Raw genomic sequence first — 17,754 nt, 5'->3', positions numbered from 1 at the left:
AAAAAAAGGGGGGGGGGTGAGAGGGCAAGGCTGCTTTTCCGGCGGGGGGGGGGGAAGGGAAGTCGGTCGCTGGAGGAAGTTGTAAGACATTTGAACGCGCCGAGCACGTGTTTTCTCTCAGACTTATGGCGGCAGTAGCCGCCGCCACCTCGATTGGGCGCGGATTAGAGAGCGCTTTGTTCCTTTGGCCTGGCGGTTTAGGCCCTGTCAGAGAGGGCGATACATCTTGAATGTAAGCAGGGAACGGGTCTCGTGAGGTAGTACAGAGCAGCTAGGGCGAAAGGAGGTAGAGTGGATGGCTGTATGGCGGTGGTGTCTGCCCGTTTCCCCCCCCCCCCGCCGTTTGTTGCTTGTTCTAGTTATAACTTGGTCGGAGCTTTCTAGGGCGTGCTTCAGAGAGAGACGTGAGTCAGAGTTTGGCAGTGGTTTCAGGATATTGCTTTGCACTATAGGTTCTTTCATTTGGGAAAAAAAAAAAGATTGTAAGCTTTCTGATTTCCAAAGCGGTAGGGAAAATGGATGAAACTTTGCAAGTACCTTGTAGACAGCTGCATATATTGACACCCGAATTGTTTGGCTTTAAGGTCTCTAGCTTAATTATGCTTATTGCGTTTGAACAGATATCTGGAAACATGGCTTCTGAACATGTTAATGGGAATGGTACTGAAGAGCCCATGGATACTACTGCTGCAGTTGCCCATTCTGAGCATTTCCAGACATTGCTTGATGCTGGTTTACCACAGAAAGTTGCTGAAAAACTAGATGAAATTTACGTTGCAGGTAAGATGTAAAACTTGCAAATTCACTATTTTCTATTGGACTTTCCTTGCTTTGGGCTAAAATAGCAACTTTTTGTGGTTTCCAAACAAAAAAGTATGGGGACTGCAGTTTTCTTAATTTTGGGTGATCAATATTAATACGCAATGTTTCTATTAGTTTAGAGTAGTTTTTGGCACTGAGTGAAGGGGTGGTGGTGAGGGCAAGCAGTTGGAATATAAATCCTTAGGAATAGTTCATATTGGACTATGGTTGTGTGTCTTTGGAGGACTGTGTAGTGAAGTAGTAATTGTATGTCTCTTCTTTCTGATTCACTGCTTGGATTCCTGGGTGTAATGGCAGTACAGTGTTTTCAGTTAGGTCCTGAAGCATAGTTTTGAAGTGCAGTAGAATGGTTGAGAGTTTTGATCAGTTAGTTTTAGGAACAAAAAAGTATTACTCAGATTCAATAAGTTTTTCTAGAATTTCTTAAATATTCAAGTTCCAGTAGGAATAAAATAAAAATGTTTTTGGCATTTTAGTATGTGAAAAATCCCCAACATCGCAATTAATAACTGGTAATTAATTTGAGAAGATTTATTTCTGAATATCACAATAGTTAAGTGAGACATCCTTAAATAAAATATTTCTTTTTCTAGAACTAGTTGCTCACAGTGATTTAGATGAAAGAGCTATTGAAGCTTTAAAGGAATTTAATGAAGAAGGTGCACTGGCAGTGCTTCAACAATTTAAAGACAGTGATCTCTCTCATGTTCAGGTAATGTACCATGGAAGTATTTCTGTTTAATTTATTTCAGCATATATACCGAAAGCACTTGATTTTCGACTGATGAAATTTAGTCACATTTTTTTCAATCCATATCATTTATTTTTAGAACAAAAGTGCCTTTTTATGTGGCGTCATGAAAACATATAGACAACGAGAAAAACAAGGGACCAAAGTGGCAGATACCAACAAAGGACCAGATGAGGCAAAAATCAAGGTATGTTTTTAAGAAACTTTTTCTTAAGCCAATGACACTATAATAGTATGAATACAGCCACTTTTTTGCTGAAGATTCATGTCATTCAAAACATAATATTACCTACAGTGCTGATTATCAATTCAGTTTTTATATTTGGAATACATTTTAGTAGCAGTCATTTGTGCATTTTACCATGTAGTCTTCTATATAAATCCAGTTTTTCTTTTATATCTGTTAAGGGAGGTGCCATTGATAATGTACTTCAGGAACCTAAAATAACACTAGGAGAGTATAATCTGCATTCTGTATTGATCTTCTTACATTTTATGATGGCACTATAATTTGAAGGATTTATTTATATCTTGCTTTTGGAGGATATATGAATAACTGATATAAAGGACGTCATGAAATTTTAGTGCCATTTCATTGGCAGTGTAACCTGAAATTTGATTTATAAACCAGCAGTTGTGACTTTAACACAACCTGGTAGTACAAATAGTTCAGTACTGCTAAGTTTTCAGCAGTTAATGAACAGCATGTGCCTCCCTGATCTTGAATCTCTTTAATATATCTCACAAATATCTCAGCTGGTTCTAGCAGGAAAAATTACAAAAAGTATTTTTATTGTCATGAATAAACCCAGAGTAATATGCTCAATGAAATGATTAAATAATTTGAACATGACATTTACACGCAGTATGGATCCATTCCTTTGACTTATTAAATTTTGTTTTATTATTTTGGGTTTCATTTTTTCCCTTCCTAATTACTGCATTACCAAGTTATACTGTTGAGTGAAATTGAAATGTATGTGCTTGCAGGGGATGAAGTCTTTAATAGTGTCTAAGGCAGGGGTAGGCAACCTTGGCTCTTTTATGACTCGTGGACTTCAACTCCCAGAATTCCTGAGCCAGCATGGCTCAGCTTGGAAACCTCCCTTTCTCCTCAGCATGGCTGGCTCAGGAATTCTGGGAGTTGAAGTCCACGAGTCATAAAAGAGCCAAGGTTGCCTACCCCTGGTCGAGGGATGCATGCTTCTTATCATATATCCATCTATCAATTCCTTTGAGGGAAAGTAAAAACTTCTATAACAAGTTGCAGCAACTTCTCTTGCACTACGTACTGCTTCAGTTGTGGCAGAAACCTATGTTCTCTTAACTTCATTTCTCTGAAAGGAGGATTCTACATCTTTCATCTTTTGATCCATAAATTAAATCTTCCAGAATCTAAAGACATAGAATTTTCTAATTGAATCAGCATTTGAAATGTAACTGGCAGTACTGTAAGATGATGCATGTAGACATCTAGTAGTTTAGTTCTGTAGGAAAAAAAAGGCATCTACAAGAATTATTGCTTTAGATGTTATATTATTTCTTCACAATCCAAGTTCTCAGATGTTTTACAAGCAATTGGGGCACTTTGTGTAAAATATTTGAGATTAGAAGAGAAAGATTTACTTTTGGCTTTACATTGGTTCTTAGTCAAGTGGTTTATGTTCTGATATTAGATTTGCTAGATAGACACACTTGACATATCAGTTGCATGACCTAATAGGAAAACTAGGTTTAAGGCAGACTTTTTACATAGGTTAGAGAACCTACAGAATAAATACCTCTATATTATTGGAATATTTTGTTACTATTCATTAATTGATTGTACTTGGTTTATAACTCTCTTTGAAGGCTCTTTTGGAGAGAACGGGTTATACACTTGATGTGACAACTGGACAGAGGAAGTATGGTGGCCCTCCACCAGAGTGTGTCTATTCAGGACAACAGCCTTCTGTTGGCACTGAGGTAAGAGATGCAATATTTGGGGAGAATATAATACGTTTCTCTGTTTAAATCTCAGTTTTTGGAAAAAAATGTGTTTGATTTATTGTTGCAGATATTTGTGGGTAAAATTCCAAGGGACTTGTTTGAAGATGAACTTGTTCCATTATTTGAAAAAGCTGGACCTATTTGGGATCTCCGCTTAATGATGGATCCCCTGACAGGTCTAAACAGGGGATATGCTTTTGTCACTTTTTGTAACAAAGAGGCAGCTCAGGAAGCTGTTAAATTGGTAAGTTTTTCATATTTTCTGTGAGAACTTAAAATTAACTACTGTGATTCCTGATTGTGTAAAAATGTCTTAATCTTCTGCTTATGTTGTACAGAATGGAATTGATTATTAAACCTAGTGGCTTTCAGAAATCTATGTATTGCTACTGAACATATTAAAACTTAAGACTTTTATCATTTCTATTTGTAATACTCAGCAAATGGTATTTTTGGTATACAGCTATTTAAAGGCAATGTATATTAAGCCAGGAATGACAGATTATTTTTAAAGAGGGGAATATTTATCTGACTCTAGCTTTCAGTAATACAGTGTTTCCCCAAAATAAGACCAGGTCTTTTTTTTGACCTCCAAAAGAAGCACCAGGTCTTATTTTTGTGGGGGGGGGGGGTGTCTTACCTCTGGCAGCCCTGCCCAGCCAGTCCACTTCTTCTGCATCCGAAGGAGCGGCTGCATTCCGGCCTACATTTTGTAGTCTGGCCTTTCTGGAAGGCCTATACAGTGGAGTACTGAGCTATAGATTCAATCCATAGCTCAGTTCTCTGCTGCAGAGGCCTTCCGGAAAGACCTGTGACTGAGAAATGGAGGCCTGGCTGCAGAAGAAGTTGGCTGGCGAGGAGAGGCTTGGCTGCAAGGTAAGTGGGTGTGGGGCGCATGGGGCAGCTCCACCATCACCCTAGTTTGATTTTTAGGTGTGTGCCTTGCCCCAAAACTAGTGCTTATTTTTGGGGTAGGGCTTATATTACCTCCCCCCCAAATCAAGCTAGGGCTTAGGGGGTAGGGCTTACTTTAGGGAAAACACGGTATATGCATTTTACTACCTGTAAGTCCTGAGAAGTAGCTTGCTTAGAAACAAATTCAATTGGACTTATTTTATAGTAAATGTGTTACATTTCTATATAACTGGTTTAGAAACTACAAGAATATGTTAAAAATGTATATTAGGTAAAACTGACTGGTATTTTTCTCTAGTGCCATGACTTGATCATTAGTAAATTTAAGCATACACCAATTTTCCAACAGAATAGTGAAAATATTGGTAAACTTGTTAAAGGTCCTACTAAGTGTAACCTTTCCTTCTTGCATAAGTTTAAATAGTGCTGCTGTTTTCTGTCCTTTATTCAAAATTTTTGACAGTCCAATTAGTATTTGACCATGGTTAGGTGTGAAATCTGCTTTATTCTCTATGATAAAAGAAACATTGACTTTTATGTTGCCATGGAATTTTCTGGGAAGTGATAGAATCGTATAGAAGCTTGGGTGCTTCAGATTTGAGTGGTTGTTGGCACATATTATTTGGTGTTATATTGGAAGCATGGAGTATGGGAAAAAGATACTTCTGGTGTTTTATTCATGGGATTTGTTAGTTCCAACAACAGAAAAAAGTGTTTTGATTAGAGAAAGATCAATTACATTTATTGGGTCTAACATGTGTCTGGTGTTTTTTGGAATGTTCTCTTTTAGGATCTATTGCAAGAAAATTTTGTACACAGATCTATAACATATATTGTGTATAAAAAGCATAAAGTAAACCAATTGACAACAAAATATTATGTTTGACTTAAGTACTCTAGGAATCTTATTCTCATTTGTGATAAAAATTAAGACCTAGAATTGAATTTCATTTTCTAATTGATGTCTAATCGTCCCTCACTTCTTACATTACTAGTAGAGTTACTTTTGCTATTTTTAACTTACAGTTTCTTGATACAGTTAGTTCTCAACTCAAGGCTGATCACGGTTATGATCTCCCCTACCCAAAGGCATTTAAGACCCAGATTCCAAATTCCTATGGCCACCTTCTGTCACATGATTAGCATTTGGGGTGCTTGGCAATCAGCTCATATTTATGGCTGTTTGCAGCATCGCACAGTCACGTGACTGCAATTTATGACTTTTTTTTTGCAGGAATCTGGCCTTCCAGTTTCCAGGAAAAAACACCCACTGCTGACAATGGGTTTGCTTAGCAACTATCACAAAAAAAATGTCATAAAATTGATTAGTCACATGATGACCAGTTTAAAAACCAACATGATGTGCAAACATAATTCCAGTCTCAGTTACATCATAAGTTGAGGACTACTTGTATATTGTTCCTTGTGAGTTATGACATGCCACCGAATTTCTGGAATTTACACTGAAAAGTAAAAACGTGAGCTTTCTGGTGAAAACAACTATGTAGTTAGTTCTCTTGACAACAATATGGAAGTGATTTGTTACTGTTGACTTCTGGGTTTTTCCCCCCCTATTGTGGGATTTTTCTATTTATTTTCCATCTAAGCCAGGGGTGTCACACTCGCAACATCACGTGACATGTCGCGACATATCATGACTTTCCATTGCGGCAATGGGGTGGGCGCGGTTTCAGCATGGCTCATCCAGCCCCGCGGGCCAGCAGTTTTAACAACCCTGATCTAAGTATTAGCCAGTCCTAAATAAACCCACTTAGCTCTATTTAAAAACTAGTAAGAAAATTCCACCTGAACTAAGCAAGAATTAATATTAATCATGATCACGTTATGTGTCATTGGTTCCTGTGAGTTTATGAAGTCTGTCTCTAACTTTAGGTTAATCCTCTGTTGACAGTGGAAATGAGGTGTCTAGTTACTGAAGCATAAAAAATTACTAAGTATCCATCCAAGGCAGAGAACATACCTAATAGTCCCACCTCCTATTTTTCTTCAGAACAGGAGCCCTGCCATGTAGGTTAGTTGAGAGAGAGAGTGGCCCAAAGTTACCCATCTGGCTTTCATGAGTAAGGGAGGTCTAGGCAAGAACTTAACAATACCAAACTGGCTCTTTTTCTTTCATTCATTGTTCATTCATTCAGAAGAATGCCTCTGTTTTACTTTAGATGAAATGTAGCTTAAATAGGTAGGAATCCTACTGCAACATGGTATATAAATTTAAATATAAATAAATATAAATATAAATAAACATAAGCTAATGTTTGGTCTGTTCTAACTGTCATACTTTTTGAAAGTCAGGAGGGGCAGGTTAACTGTGTTCAGATTCCACTTGGTATTTTCCTTGTTCCAGCAGATGTGAATGGCCACTATTAGATGGTATCAGATTTTCCATGTTTTGAGGTCAAGAGTGCCCTGCATTTTTTCCATGTATCTGCTTGTTATAAATGCATTTTGCATGTTTTTTGTTTGACCTGTATTATTAATAATAGATTGCACATATAGTTTGTAGACTGGAGTTTATTCTGTGCTAGAGTTATTAGTCTTTACATTCCCTCACAATTCTTTATCGTTAGTGTTCTTAGTACCTTCATTCTTAAATGTAGCTGTATAGTCTGTACAGTTGTCATGTAAGAGAAAGAGTTGGACAACATTCAAGACCCTTAAGCAATATGAGCCAAACCTATCAAGTATAATGGGTACAAGAGTAATTTGTTATATAACTTTCTTTCTTTTAGTATAACAATCATGAAATTCGTTCTGGTAAACACATTGGAGTATGTATCTCTGTGGCCAATAATAGGCTCTTTGTTGGCTCTATCCCTAAGAGTAAAACCAAGGAGCAAATTGTAGAAGAATTTAGCAAAGTAACAGGTAAGTTGCTAAGTGCTAGTAATGTAATTGCTATTAAAGTGATCCGTGATGAACTTTATCACCATCTTTCGGCTGATGTTGGATGATGATGACATTGTAAACTGAGATCATAAAGGATAAAGTTAGAGAGTGATGGGAATTGTTTAAGCTGAAGTTTGAGAGACCATTCCCAGTTTTATTTCAGCATTTACATTGCATGCTCTGGGAGTGGAGTTGGTTGGCTATTGGAACAGCAACCATTTTAGAGGGGACATATTGTTCTTGTCATAAAATCCATAAAGCGTTTAGAACATGGTTGGCCAATCTTTTGGCTTGCCTGGGCCGCATTGAGTGAAGAGGAATTGTCTTGAACCACATATAAAATATGTAACATAGTTAATGTATATAGATCACATAATAATATTAAAAGACCTTGTGGAACTGCATGCAGCCTATGGGCTGTGGCTTGGACATGCCTGATTTAGAAGATGAAAATGTCATGACATCACATCAATTCTATGGTCTTGTGTACCAACTTGGTTTAGTGTGACTTAAATACTGTATTTATTGATTGAGCTGTTTCATTAGGTTCCATGTCCAAACCCATTTAAGTGCTTTGTGCTTTGAAATTGGAGCTGATTCTCTTTGTTAAACAATAGTTTAAATGGGAAATTCAGTTTCTTTACAGTATAGTTCTGCATGTATTTTTTGCAGAGAGGAACAGTTATGAAAGATTAATATAGATGCCAATACTATGAACCACAACACTGGGCATATTACAAAACAAAACTTAAAAAAAACCACAAGCACAATAAAAACCCCTGGTACTTTGGAGTAATACTCTCTTACATGTCTCCATTTGGCAGCAAATATATTGGACAAATATAAAAGGGAAATGGTTACAGCTAGCTATTAAAACAATGTCATTTTTTATTTTTAATAACTGTTATATTCTACTTATAATTAACGGTTCAGTTAAATGTATATGACTGGCTTAAATTTCAGAGGGTCTCACAGATGTAATATTGTATCACCAACCTGATGACAAAAAAAAGAACAGAGGCTTTTGTTTCCTTGAATATGAAGATCACAAAACAGCAGCTCAAGCCAGGCGTAGGTTAATGAGTGGAAAAGTGAAAGTTTGGGGTAATGTTGTTACAGTTGAATGGGCTGACCCCATAGAAGATCCAGATCCTGAAGTGATGGCAAAGGTAAACATTTACAGGGACAATGAGAATAGCATGCATTTGTTTCTGCTGATTTGTGAGATTGTGACTGTTGATGTACATCATAAGGATATACATTCTGTTCTATAAAATAGTCAATTTAACATTTACTGCCCCTGCTCTGAATGGGATGTTTTACACAAAATAATTTATACAAATTTTATAATCTGTTTTCATAGAAGTTTCCAGTAACTATTAGTTACTTCTATAATGCTGTTTCATATTTTAGTTTTGATAATTAACAATATGTCATAAAAATATGTTCATCCTTGGAATATGAAATATTCCCTAAGCCCTTTTCTTATTCGATCTCATAATATCTTAATTCATTGATAAAACACTAGGTTTCTTTATTTTTTCTACAGGGTGTGACCCTGCCAAAAGGTTGTGAGCGCATACATTTTTTAATGTGGGGGACCCATTCCACCATTCCTGTTTTTTGCTATGGCAGTGAAGTCTGTTACAGCATAGCATTCAGTATTGTCACTTTATATTCTTAAATTTCTGTTTATTTTCTTATGTTATATTCTCAATATGATATGTTTTCTTTGGTTACCTCCCTTGATTTTTCTGAGCAAAGGTTACAGCAAGCTTTTCAGTGAACACAAGCTACAGGGATTCTTCACTAGCAATTATGGGTTTTTCAAGAAACTTAGTTAATTTGCATGGAAATGATAGATTTGAATCCCGGGCTTACCTTTTATTTATAGAAAGGCTCCTCTTCATTAATGGCATTTGACTTGGTGAAAAGATTTGTTGCTCTCCTGGATGTGTTATTTCCTTCTAAAGCTCCACTATTGTCTTCACAAGTCCTTTGACTCTGTGGAATGACTTTTAAAAGGAGCAAATACTCTTCCTTGCTCCTTGTAGAGTCATGTTTATATCCAAATTGTTGAGAGTAACAGTGTTGATAGATTTGGGATAAAAAGAGAAATGTTGTATTTTAAGAGTTTATTACTTAGACATTGTTACCTTGAAATTTACTTCAATCCTGAGTGGAGATTAGTTATTAGTGAACGAATACCTGTTTTGTTTTGTTTTTTGCTTGGTCATGCATCAAGCTAGACTGGTTAGCTGAATGGTCATAACTGGCACAGATTCAGAGAGTGAATTAAAACTTGTTTGGTCTCAGTGAGAAACTACTATTTTGTTTAGCCTTAATATCTTCATTTATCTAAATGATGCACTAAATTCTACAGCTGTGACTGGTGGGGCTTTTGTTAATTATTGATGTTAAGTTCCACTTTTATTTAAGGATCATGCACCTAATCAGTTTGGGACTTTACTGAAGCAAATAATATCTTCACATTTCTGTTGTAGCAGTTAAACCTTAGCTCAGGGCTCCCCAATCCCTAGTTTGTGGAGTAGTACCGGGCCGCAGCATGCCAGGCACTGGGCCGCACAAACCAGCAAAGCCCCATTTGCAGGATGCAGGCAGCACACAAAACCATGCACTCTCTGGTCTGTGGAAAAACCTTTCTCCACGGAACCTGACCTTTGCCTTAGCTCCATTAATAATAAATTGATAAAAAAAATATTTATTAAATATGTATGCTGCCCAACTCCGTTCTCTGGGTAGCTCATAACAAATTGAACAAAGAAATTACAATAAAACCAAGGAAAAAAGATAAAGGAGTCCCTGCAGATTTTACTTTGCTGGTCATTGCCGACTATAGAGGGTAGTGCTCAATTGTTTCAAGGCCATTGGGCCAGCGCTGTCCAAAGATATTTCCACAGTCACGTGGCCACGAAAGTGGTGCCTATCTATATTTGCATGCTTTCAACCTGCTAGGTGGGCAGGAGCTGGGACGAAGAAGGCACTCACCCCATCGCATGGCGCTCGGGTTTTGAACCTGGGCTGCCGGCTTTCTAGCTGACAAGCCCAGTCTCTCTAACTCCTGAGCCATCGTGCCCCCCCCAAAAAAGGGAAAAAAGGTTGGTAAGAATGACAGATTGGATGGAATGAAGCAAAGGCCTAAGTAAAACGGCCTAGGTAAAAAATGTCATGTTAGTGAAAACTAATGTGATTTGTGGGGGAGGTGCTGCTACGAATGGGCAGGCATGGGTACCATTTGTTCAGCGTTATCATAACTTTGAACAGAGAACTGCGTGTACTGTAAACCATCAGAGACAGGAAATCCTGCAAGTAATTTGATCCATGCCATGTAGGGCTTTCAAGGTGATAGCAAGTAGCTTGAATTGAATGCACTGAAGCCAGTGCAGCTCACACAGTAATGGTGTTACATAGGAATATCACAGTGTACCGAAAACTACATAAGTTGCCACATTCTGACCAATTGAAGCTTCTAAATGCTCTTCAAGTATAGCCCTCATAGAGTGCATCACAGTAGTCCAGCTAAGAAAATTATTTGTAAATTAAGACACTTGATTTGTGTCCAGTTATGACTTAACCAAATCACAATTACTTTTTGAAAAATCTTATCTATATCTAGTATGTATGCTTGTTTTATTGTTTACAATAATATACTGGTAACGCTGTAAACTCATGTGATGCTTTGTTTTAGGTGAAAGTGTTATTTGTACGGAATCTTGCAAATTCAGTCACAGAAGAAATACTAGAAAAGGCTTTTAGTCAGTTTGGAAAACTGGAGAGGGTGAAAAAGCTAAAAGATTATGCTTTTATTCATTTTGATGAACGTGATGGTGCTGTAAAGGTATGTTTTTATTCCCAGTTTCATTTATTTAGTAGACTTGTATTTAGATTTAGATTTTGTGAATTCAAAGTGGCATACATTTTCTGGTTTTCCCACTATAACTATGTAAGTGGGTTTGGTCTGAGAGGGCGTAATTATCCTATAGTTCCCCAACTACCTTTCATGTGTAAGGCAGAACTAGTATTTGTGGTTTCCTGGTATCTAGCCCAACACCTTATCTACCACACGAAAATAGCACTCAGGTATTTATCACATTGATACTAGGCTGCAATCATTAATAGACTCTTGGTGGCAATATCTTCAGAAATCTGCCATAAACTTAAAATTTATGCTACAATTTTGTGTGGTCAGGTTTGGGTTCTGTTTGTTACTAAGAAAAAATAAGGGAAGGCTTAATTATCCTCTCAGCAGTGTGCCACTTTAAAGCCATTAGTTCCCATTGTCCTCATGAATAATCTGAAGAATTATTGAGAATGAGCAAACCAGAGCAACTGTTGCCAGGACAGTAAACAGGTAAACTCAAGTAAATTATACTAAGTAAATCAGTTTGCTTCAGATTTTACACTAGTATCAATTTCTATAAAGAAAAAATATGAATTAAAGTATGAAGTGGGTACCATGACCTTTGTTGGTACTCATTCCAGAATAAGAAATAAACTGACATGGCCTTTAGTGAGAGAGGAGGTGATCTTGTGTGTTCTACATCAGGGGTCCCCAACCCCCGATCTGTGGACTGGCCCCAGGCCACGGCATGCCAGAAACCGGGCAAAGTCCTATCTATGGGATGCAGGCAGCACACGAAAGCACGCCCCCTCCGGTCTGCGGAAAAACCTCTCCCCACAGAACCAGTCCCGGGTGCCTCAAAGGTTGGGAGGGGGCTCTGTTCTACATAATACCATTGGTATTTTTCCTACTGTACCGTATTTTCCGGCGTATAAGACGACTGGGCATATAAGACGACCCCCTACATTTCCTGTTAAATTATAGGGTTTGGGCTATACTCGCCGTATAAGACTACCCCTTTTCCAACGCACACCAAATAAAAATTAAAAAACATCAGATTTAATTTTAATATGGTAATTTTAATTCAAATGCTTATGACATGCAGGTGCTTAGTAGGAAAACTGTCACTTATAAACATAAGGCTGTTTGTCATCAAACATGTAAACATAAAACAGTGCAAGTGGATTAAACTATAATAATAATAATAATAAGAAGAAGAAGTTGGAGGGGACCTTGGTGGTCATCTAGTCCAACCCCCTGCTAAGGCAGGAAACCCTATACCGTTTCAGACAAATGGCTGTCCAGTCTCTTCTTAAAAACTTCCAGTGTTGGAGCATTCACCACTTCTGGAGGCAGGTTGTTCCACTGGTTAATTGTTCTAACTGTCAGGAAGTTTCTCCTTAGTTCTAGGTTGCTTCTCTCCTTGACTAGTTTCCATCGATTGCTTCTTGTCCTGCTTTCAGGTGCTTTGGAGAATAGCTTGGCTCCCTCTGCTTTGTGGCAGCCCCTGAGATATTGGGTCACTGCTATCATGTCACCCCTCACCCTTCTCTTCGTTAAACTACACATACCCAATTCCAGCAACCGTTCCCTATTTTCCTAATTCACTTTTTCACTTTTCCTAATTCACTCTAAAGCTTTCCCTGCGCAGAGCCTTACGTAAAACCAGCTGCCTGCAATTAGTGCAGGTTCGCATCCCACCAGGTTCAAGGTTGACTCAGCTTTCCATCCTTCCAAGGTAGGTAAAATGAGGACCCAGATTGTTGGGGGCAATAAGCTGACTTTGTAATAATGCTGCTTGGGGGGTGGTGGTGAAAGCCCTAATAAACAGGCATATACACAGAATGAAGGGTATTGCTAAGCACATTGATTTGTGCTTTAAATTGTAAGCCACCCTGAGTCTTCGGAGAAGGGCAGGATATAAATGGGATTTTTTTTAAAAAAGACCAAATGGGAGATCCGCTCCAGGTTTTCCAGCCAGCCCGCCCAGTTCCTGAGTCAAATGTGTCCTTAGAGCTAAGCCACTGCTCTGGCTGCTGCCTTCCCCACCTGCCTTTCAAGTTGGGATAGACTACAGCTGCTCTTCAACTTTAGAAGGAAAGACGCCCAGACCCCAGCCTGTAAAAAATCACAGACTGCAGCTTCTTCTCCAATTGGTCCCGCTTTCCCTGTGCAGACTAAATGGGAGATCCGCTCCAGGTTTTCCAGCCAGCCCTGTCTCTAAATTTTCAGCACCCGGGCGTATAAGACGACCCCTGACTTTTGAGAAGATTTTCATGGGTTAAAAAGTAGTCTTATACGCCGGAAACTACGGTACTTATAATTTGTGTGCTGTATTTGTAAGATTACTTTGGTAAAAATGATTACAAATTATATTTTTTATAGGCTATGGAAGGAATGAATGGCAAAGATTTAGAAGGAGAAAATATAGAAATTGTGTTTGCAAAGCCACCAGATCAGAAAAGGAAAGAACGGAAAGCACAGAGACAAGCTGCCAAAAATCAAATGTAAGGATGGAAAGCATGATTTTAATACATTTACTACTACTTTATATGTAAAATTCTTGTGTTAAACTATAATGTACCTGTTAATGGTTATATTGTAATGTGAAAGAAAATATACGTATACTTGAATTCTATAATGATAGCTGACAGTATATCACCTTTTTAATGCACGCTTTTCCTAGAATATAAGTGCTGGCCTTTTGTTTTATTGATAGTAGAGAGAGAACTGTGTTAACAGATTAATATCTATTGATAAACTAGAATCCCATCTTGTATGAGGATTATCTCAGGTAGTTGTGATCAAGTGAAAATTCTTTTCCTTCCCCAAAAGAAATAATATAGGAATGGGTGAAAATACTAAAAACAGCAGTGATAAACAGTTGACCATGAGGATGTCTTAAATGTTCCTAAAAATGCCTGTTCATTATCTTGTTCCTTCATTTTACTCTTACATACTGCCTTTATTAATCATGAGCAGTAATTGATATATTGGTCCTGAGAAAAACTTTCTAAATCATTGAAAGCAATATTCTGGAGTCAAACTTCACAAAGAATTAAAGAACATTTCTGTCGGCTAGTTGAATAAAACAAAGTAGAGAAATGTTTAATCAATACATTTCTGGTTAGAAAAATCAGCTGAACTCCTTTATCGATATGAAAATATTTGTGGGCAGCGTGTATTTTTTAAAATATAAGCTGCCATTTTTATCTATATTCGTGATAGCCTAACTGCAGCTCCACCGATGGATGTGATTAAATACTACTGTCTTTCAGAGACAGTAGTATTTATTTGCCACCCATCTCATAGCAAACGATTCTGGGCAGCTTCCATAATTAATACATTAAAAACCTAACATGTTTCTTTAAAAGGATAAAAATGGAAATCCAAATCAAGGTATAGTTAAAAGATAGGGAACAGGATGTGCAGGCGGGGGAGGTAGGATTGCTTTTTAATTCAACAACCATCACCAATGTGGTGTTCCCTCGTTAGAGGCCATAGGCCATCTAGTACAGCTGGGTCTCCAGGCTCTTGGGGAAGGACAGAAAGATGGGAGCCAATCTCACCTCAAGGGGTAAGATGTCCTATAGAGCAGGAACCATGGCAGAGAAGGCCCTTCTCCTGGTCTCTGCTAGCTGGAATTCCTTGACCAATAGGGTCCAAAGCATACCTTCTCTGCCAGTGTTGGTGGGGCGAGCCACTCCCAGTGAGGTAAGAGAGTTCCTTAAGTAGCCTAGATCCATGCCATTCAGGGCTTTAAAGATAATAACCAGCACTTTGAATTGTATCTGGAAGCAGACCAGCAGCCAGTGCAGCTCACGTAGTAGTGGTGTAACGTGTCATCTTAGGGACCTCAGGGACTGCCCACGCTGCCGCACTCTGCACTAGTTAAACCTTCTGAATGCTCTTCATAGGTAGCCCCATGACTAGGGCTTGAATGACTGAGCGCAGGGACTCCTGACTTAGGAAAGGATGAAACTGGCTCACCAATCAAAGTTCTGCAAAGCCATGACGGCCACTTGCTCTTCTAGCAGGAGTTGCAAGTCCAGGATATGAACCGGGTCTGTCTGGGGTGGTGCAGCCCCATCGAGCTAAGCTCCATGAACCCAAAGTCATTTGGTCTTGCCAGGGTTCAGTTGTAGCCTGTTGTCCCCCCATCTAGACTTGCTTCTTTTTTATTGTTGTCAAATTAGATCTAATTAGAATTTTAACAAATTACCCAATTAGACATAATTTATAGTATGGGGAAAAAGAGAAAGTAGGAGAGGTAATGGTTATTCATCATGTACACAAAATTAAAACTATGTACTAATTTCTCAACAGGGTCCTCCCCTCCTTTTTTTTGTCCTTCCACACCAAACCCCCAATTCTTCTGGTATAGTTTTACCTTTCTAATATATAGTAATTCTTCTGGTTATTCCTGAATGTGAAAAACCCAGTTTTGTTTTATTTTTAAATAGTAATAATAAAAATGATGATGATTCCTGTTATGCAAGTATAAAAAATTAATATAGGTTGCACCACAGTTAACTATACTGCAAATATACAGGTAATCCTCACTTACCGAATGTCTAGTTAAGTGATTGTTAAAAGTTATACAGCACTGAAAAAATAGATTTATGACTGGTACTCAAACTTGCAGTCAATGCAGTTATCACAGGATTGTGATTAGGATACTTTGCAGCCAGTATACGTTTTGAAGGTTGCAGCACCCGATATAATCATAATTTGTGACCAGGTTGTCAGTGGGTAAGCCAGATCTGCTTAACTGCTATCTGATGAGCCTTGGTGGAGCAGTGGGCTAATGCCTCCTTAAGTAACGCCAGCTGCCTGCAATTAGTGCAGGTTCGCATCCTGACTTTGTAATAATGCCACTTTGTAATAATGCCGCTTGGGGTGTGTGTGAAAGCCCTAATAAGCAGGCATATACATAGAATGAAGGCTACTGCTAAGCTTGTAAGCCGCCCTGAGTCTTCGGAGAAGGGCGGGATATAAATGGAATTTAAATAAATAAATAAATCCCACCAGGCTCAAGGTTGACTCAGCCTTCCATCCTTCCGAGGTAGGTAAAATGAGGACCCAGATTGTTGGGGGCAATAAGCTGACTTTGTAATAATGCCGCTTGGGGGGGGGCGGGGGCGCGAAAGCCCTAATAAGCAAGCATACACATAGAATGAAGGCTATTGCTAAGCACATTGATTTGTGCTTTAAATTGTAAGCCGCCCTGAGTCTTCGGAGAAGGGCGGGATATAAATGGGATTAAAATAAAATAAATAAATCTGATTCAACTAGTTTCTGACAAAAAGTCAATGGGGAACCTGGCAGGAAGTCACAAGTCCAGGTCATGTAATGTCAAGCTTAATAACCTGCAGAGATTTGTTTAATGACTGCAGCAGAAGTGACATAAATAATCGCTTTAAAAAAATGGGGGAGGACAGTATGCAAATTAGCTGTAACTTGTAGTTATGTTAGAACCTTAAGAGTTTGAGGATAATAATACCCCAAAACCTAAGGGCTTGTAAAATGGAATCCATTATGATTTCTGTTCAAGAAATTGAATGGTTCTTAGTTTAGACCGGGGTTTCAAACTGCTGGCCTGCGGGCCAGACGCGTCGTGACGAAACCACGCCCACCCCATTGCTGGCAATGGGGAAAAAGCTCCGATACGTCGTGTGATGTCACATGATGTCGCGAGTTTCACATGTCTGGTTTAGACAGTATAAACAGGGTTATACCCTATGGAACTCAGTTTTGGAAGAATTCAAATAATCTTAATGTGAATTTATTAAAACATGAATCAGATTTGTTTTTTAATAGTTAAAATACATGCTTGGTCTGCCTGCATTATTAGTATGAAACTATTTTTTACAGAGTGAGTTTTGATGGCCATAACTGCTTATCTTTTGTTTTAATAGTATAGTATATAGTGTTTTTTTTCATAGATATGTCATCCTAAGTTGTTTCAACTTTAAACATAAAAATATAGAAAGTTTGATACGGAATGGGAAAGAAAAAAATCTACAGAAAGTCCTTAACTTATAACCACTTGTTTATTTACCGTTCATAGTTACAGCAGCACTGAAAAAGTGACAACCAATCTTCACGCTTAGGACTGTTTTAGTGTCCTCACAGTCATAGGATTTCAATTTGAATGCTTGGCAATTGCATGAATTTATGATGGGTGCAAGATCTTGAGTCATATGATCATGATTTGAGATCTTCCCAGACTGCTTTCTACAAACAAAATCAGTGGGGAAGTCAGATTTGTTTAAATATAGTATGATTCACTTAACAACTACATTGATTTGCTTAACAACCATGACAAAAAATTCATAAATTGGTTGCAACTCACTAAACATTTCACTTAGTGATGGAAATTCTGGTTCTAATTCATTTATTCATTCAATTTCTATAGCTGCCCATCTCAGTCACTGCCTCTGCAGCTTACATCCAAAATAAATATACACAACAACCGAAATAGTCATGCAGTTAACATGCCAAGCCT

General features: G+C 38.1%; 1 protein-coding gene across 10 annotated transcripts in view; it reads left to right on the top strand.

Moving 5' to 3' along the window:
• Window positions 1–17,754, top strand: part of SYNCRIP (synaptotagmin binding cytoplasmic RNA interacting protein) — a 31,717-nt gene that overhangs the window by 1,308 nt on the left and 12,655 nt on the right. For 8 of the 10 annotated variants that reach the window (XR_014024626.1, XM_081313915.1, XM_081313914.1 and 5 more), the window contains exons 2-10: window positions 621–780; window positions 1,416–1,534; window positions 1,653–1,760; window positions 3,425–3,538; window positions 3,630–3,806; window positions 7,228–7,363; window positions 8,348–8,553; window positions 11,094–11,243; window positions 13,632–13,753. Coding sequence is in view for 9 of the 10 variants with exons in the window: in XM_081313915.1 (XP_081170041.1) it covers window positions 633–780; window positions 1,416–1,534; window positions 1,653–1,760; window positions 3,425–3,538; window positions 3,630–3,806; window positions 7,228–7,363; window positions 8,348–8,553; window positions 11,094–11,243; window positions 13,632–13,753 (1,280 nt within the window). In the remaining variant the exon portion in view is untranslated. Of the gene's footprint in view, window positions 1–124; window positions 233–620; window positions 781–1,415; window positions 1,535–1,652; window positions 1,761–3,424; window positions 3,539–3,629; window positions 3,807–7,227; window positions 7,364–8,347; window positions 8,554–11,093; window positions 11,244–13,631; window positions 13,754–17,754 lie in introns of those variants that run through there. The other 2 variants (XM_081313910.1, XM_081313918.1) reach the window with 2 other exon arrangements.

Source organism: Vipera berus (genome assembly GCF_964194415.1).
Source record: "Vipera berus genome assembly, chromosome: 1".
NCBI classification, from domain to species: Eukaryota; Metazoa; Chordata; class Lepidosauria; order Squamata; family Viperidae; genus Vipera; species Vipera berus.
Note: the sequence above shows the minus strand (reverse complement) of the source record. Positions and strands in the feature narration are given on the sequence as shown.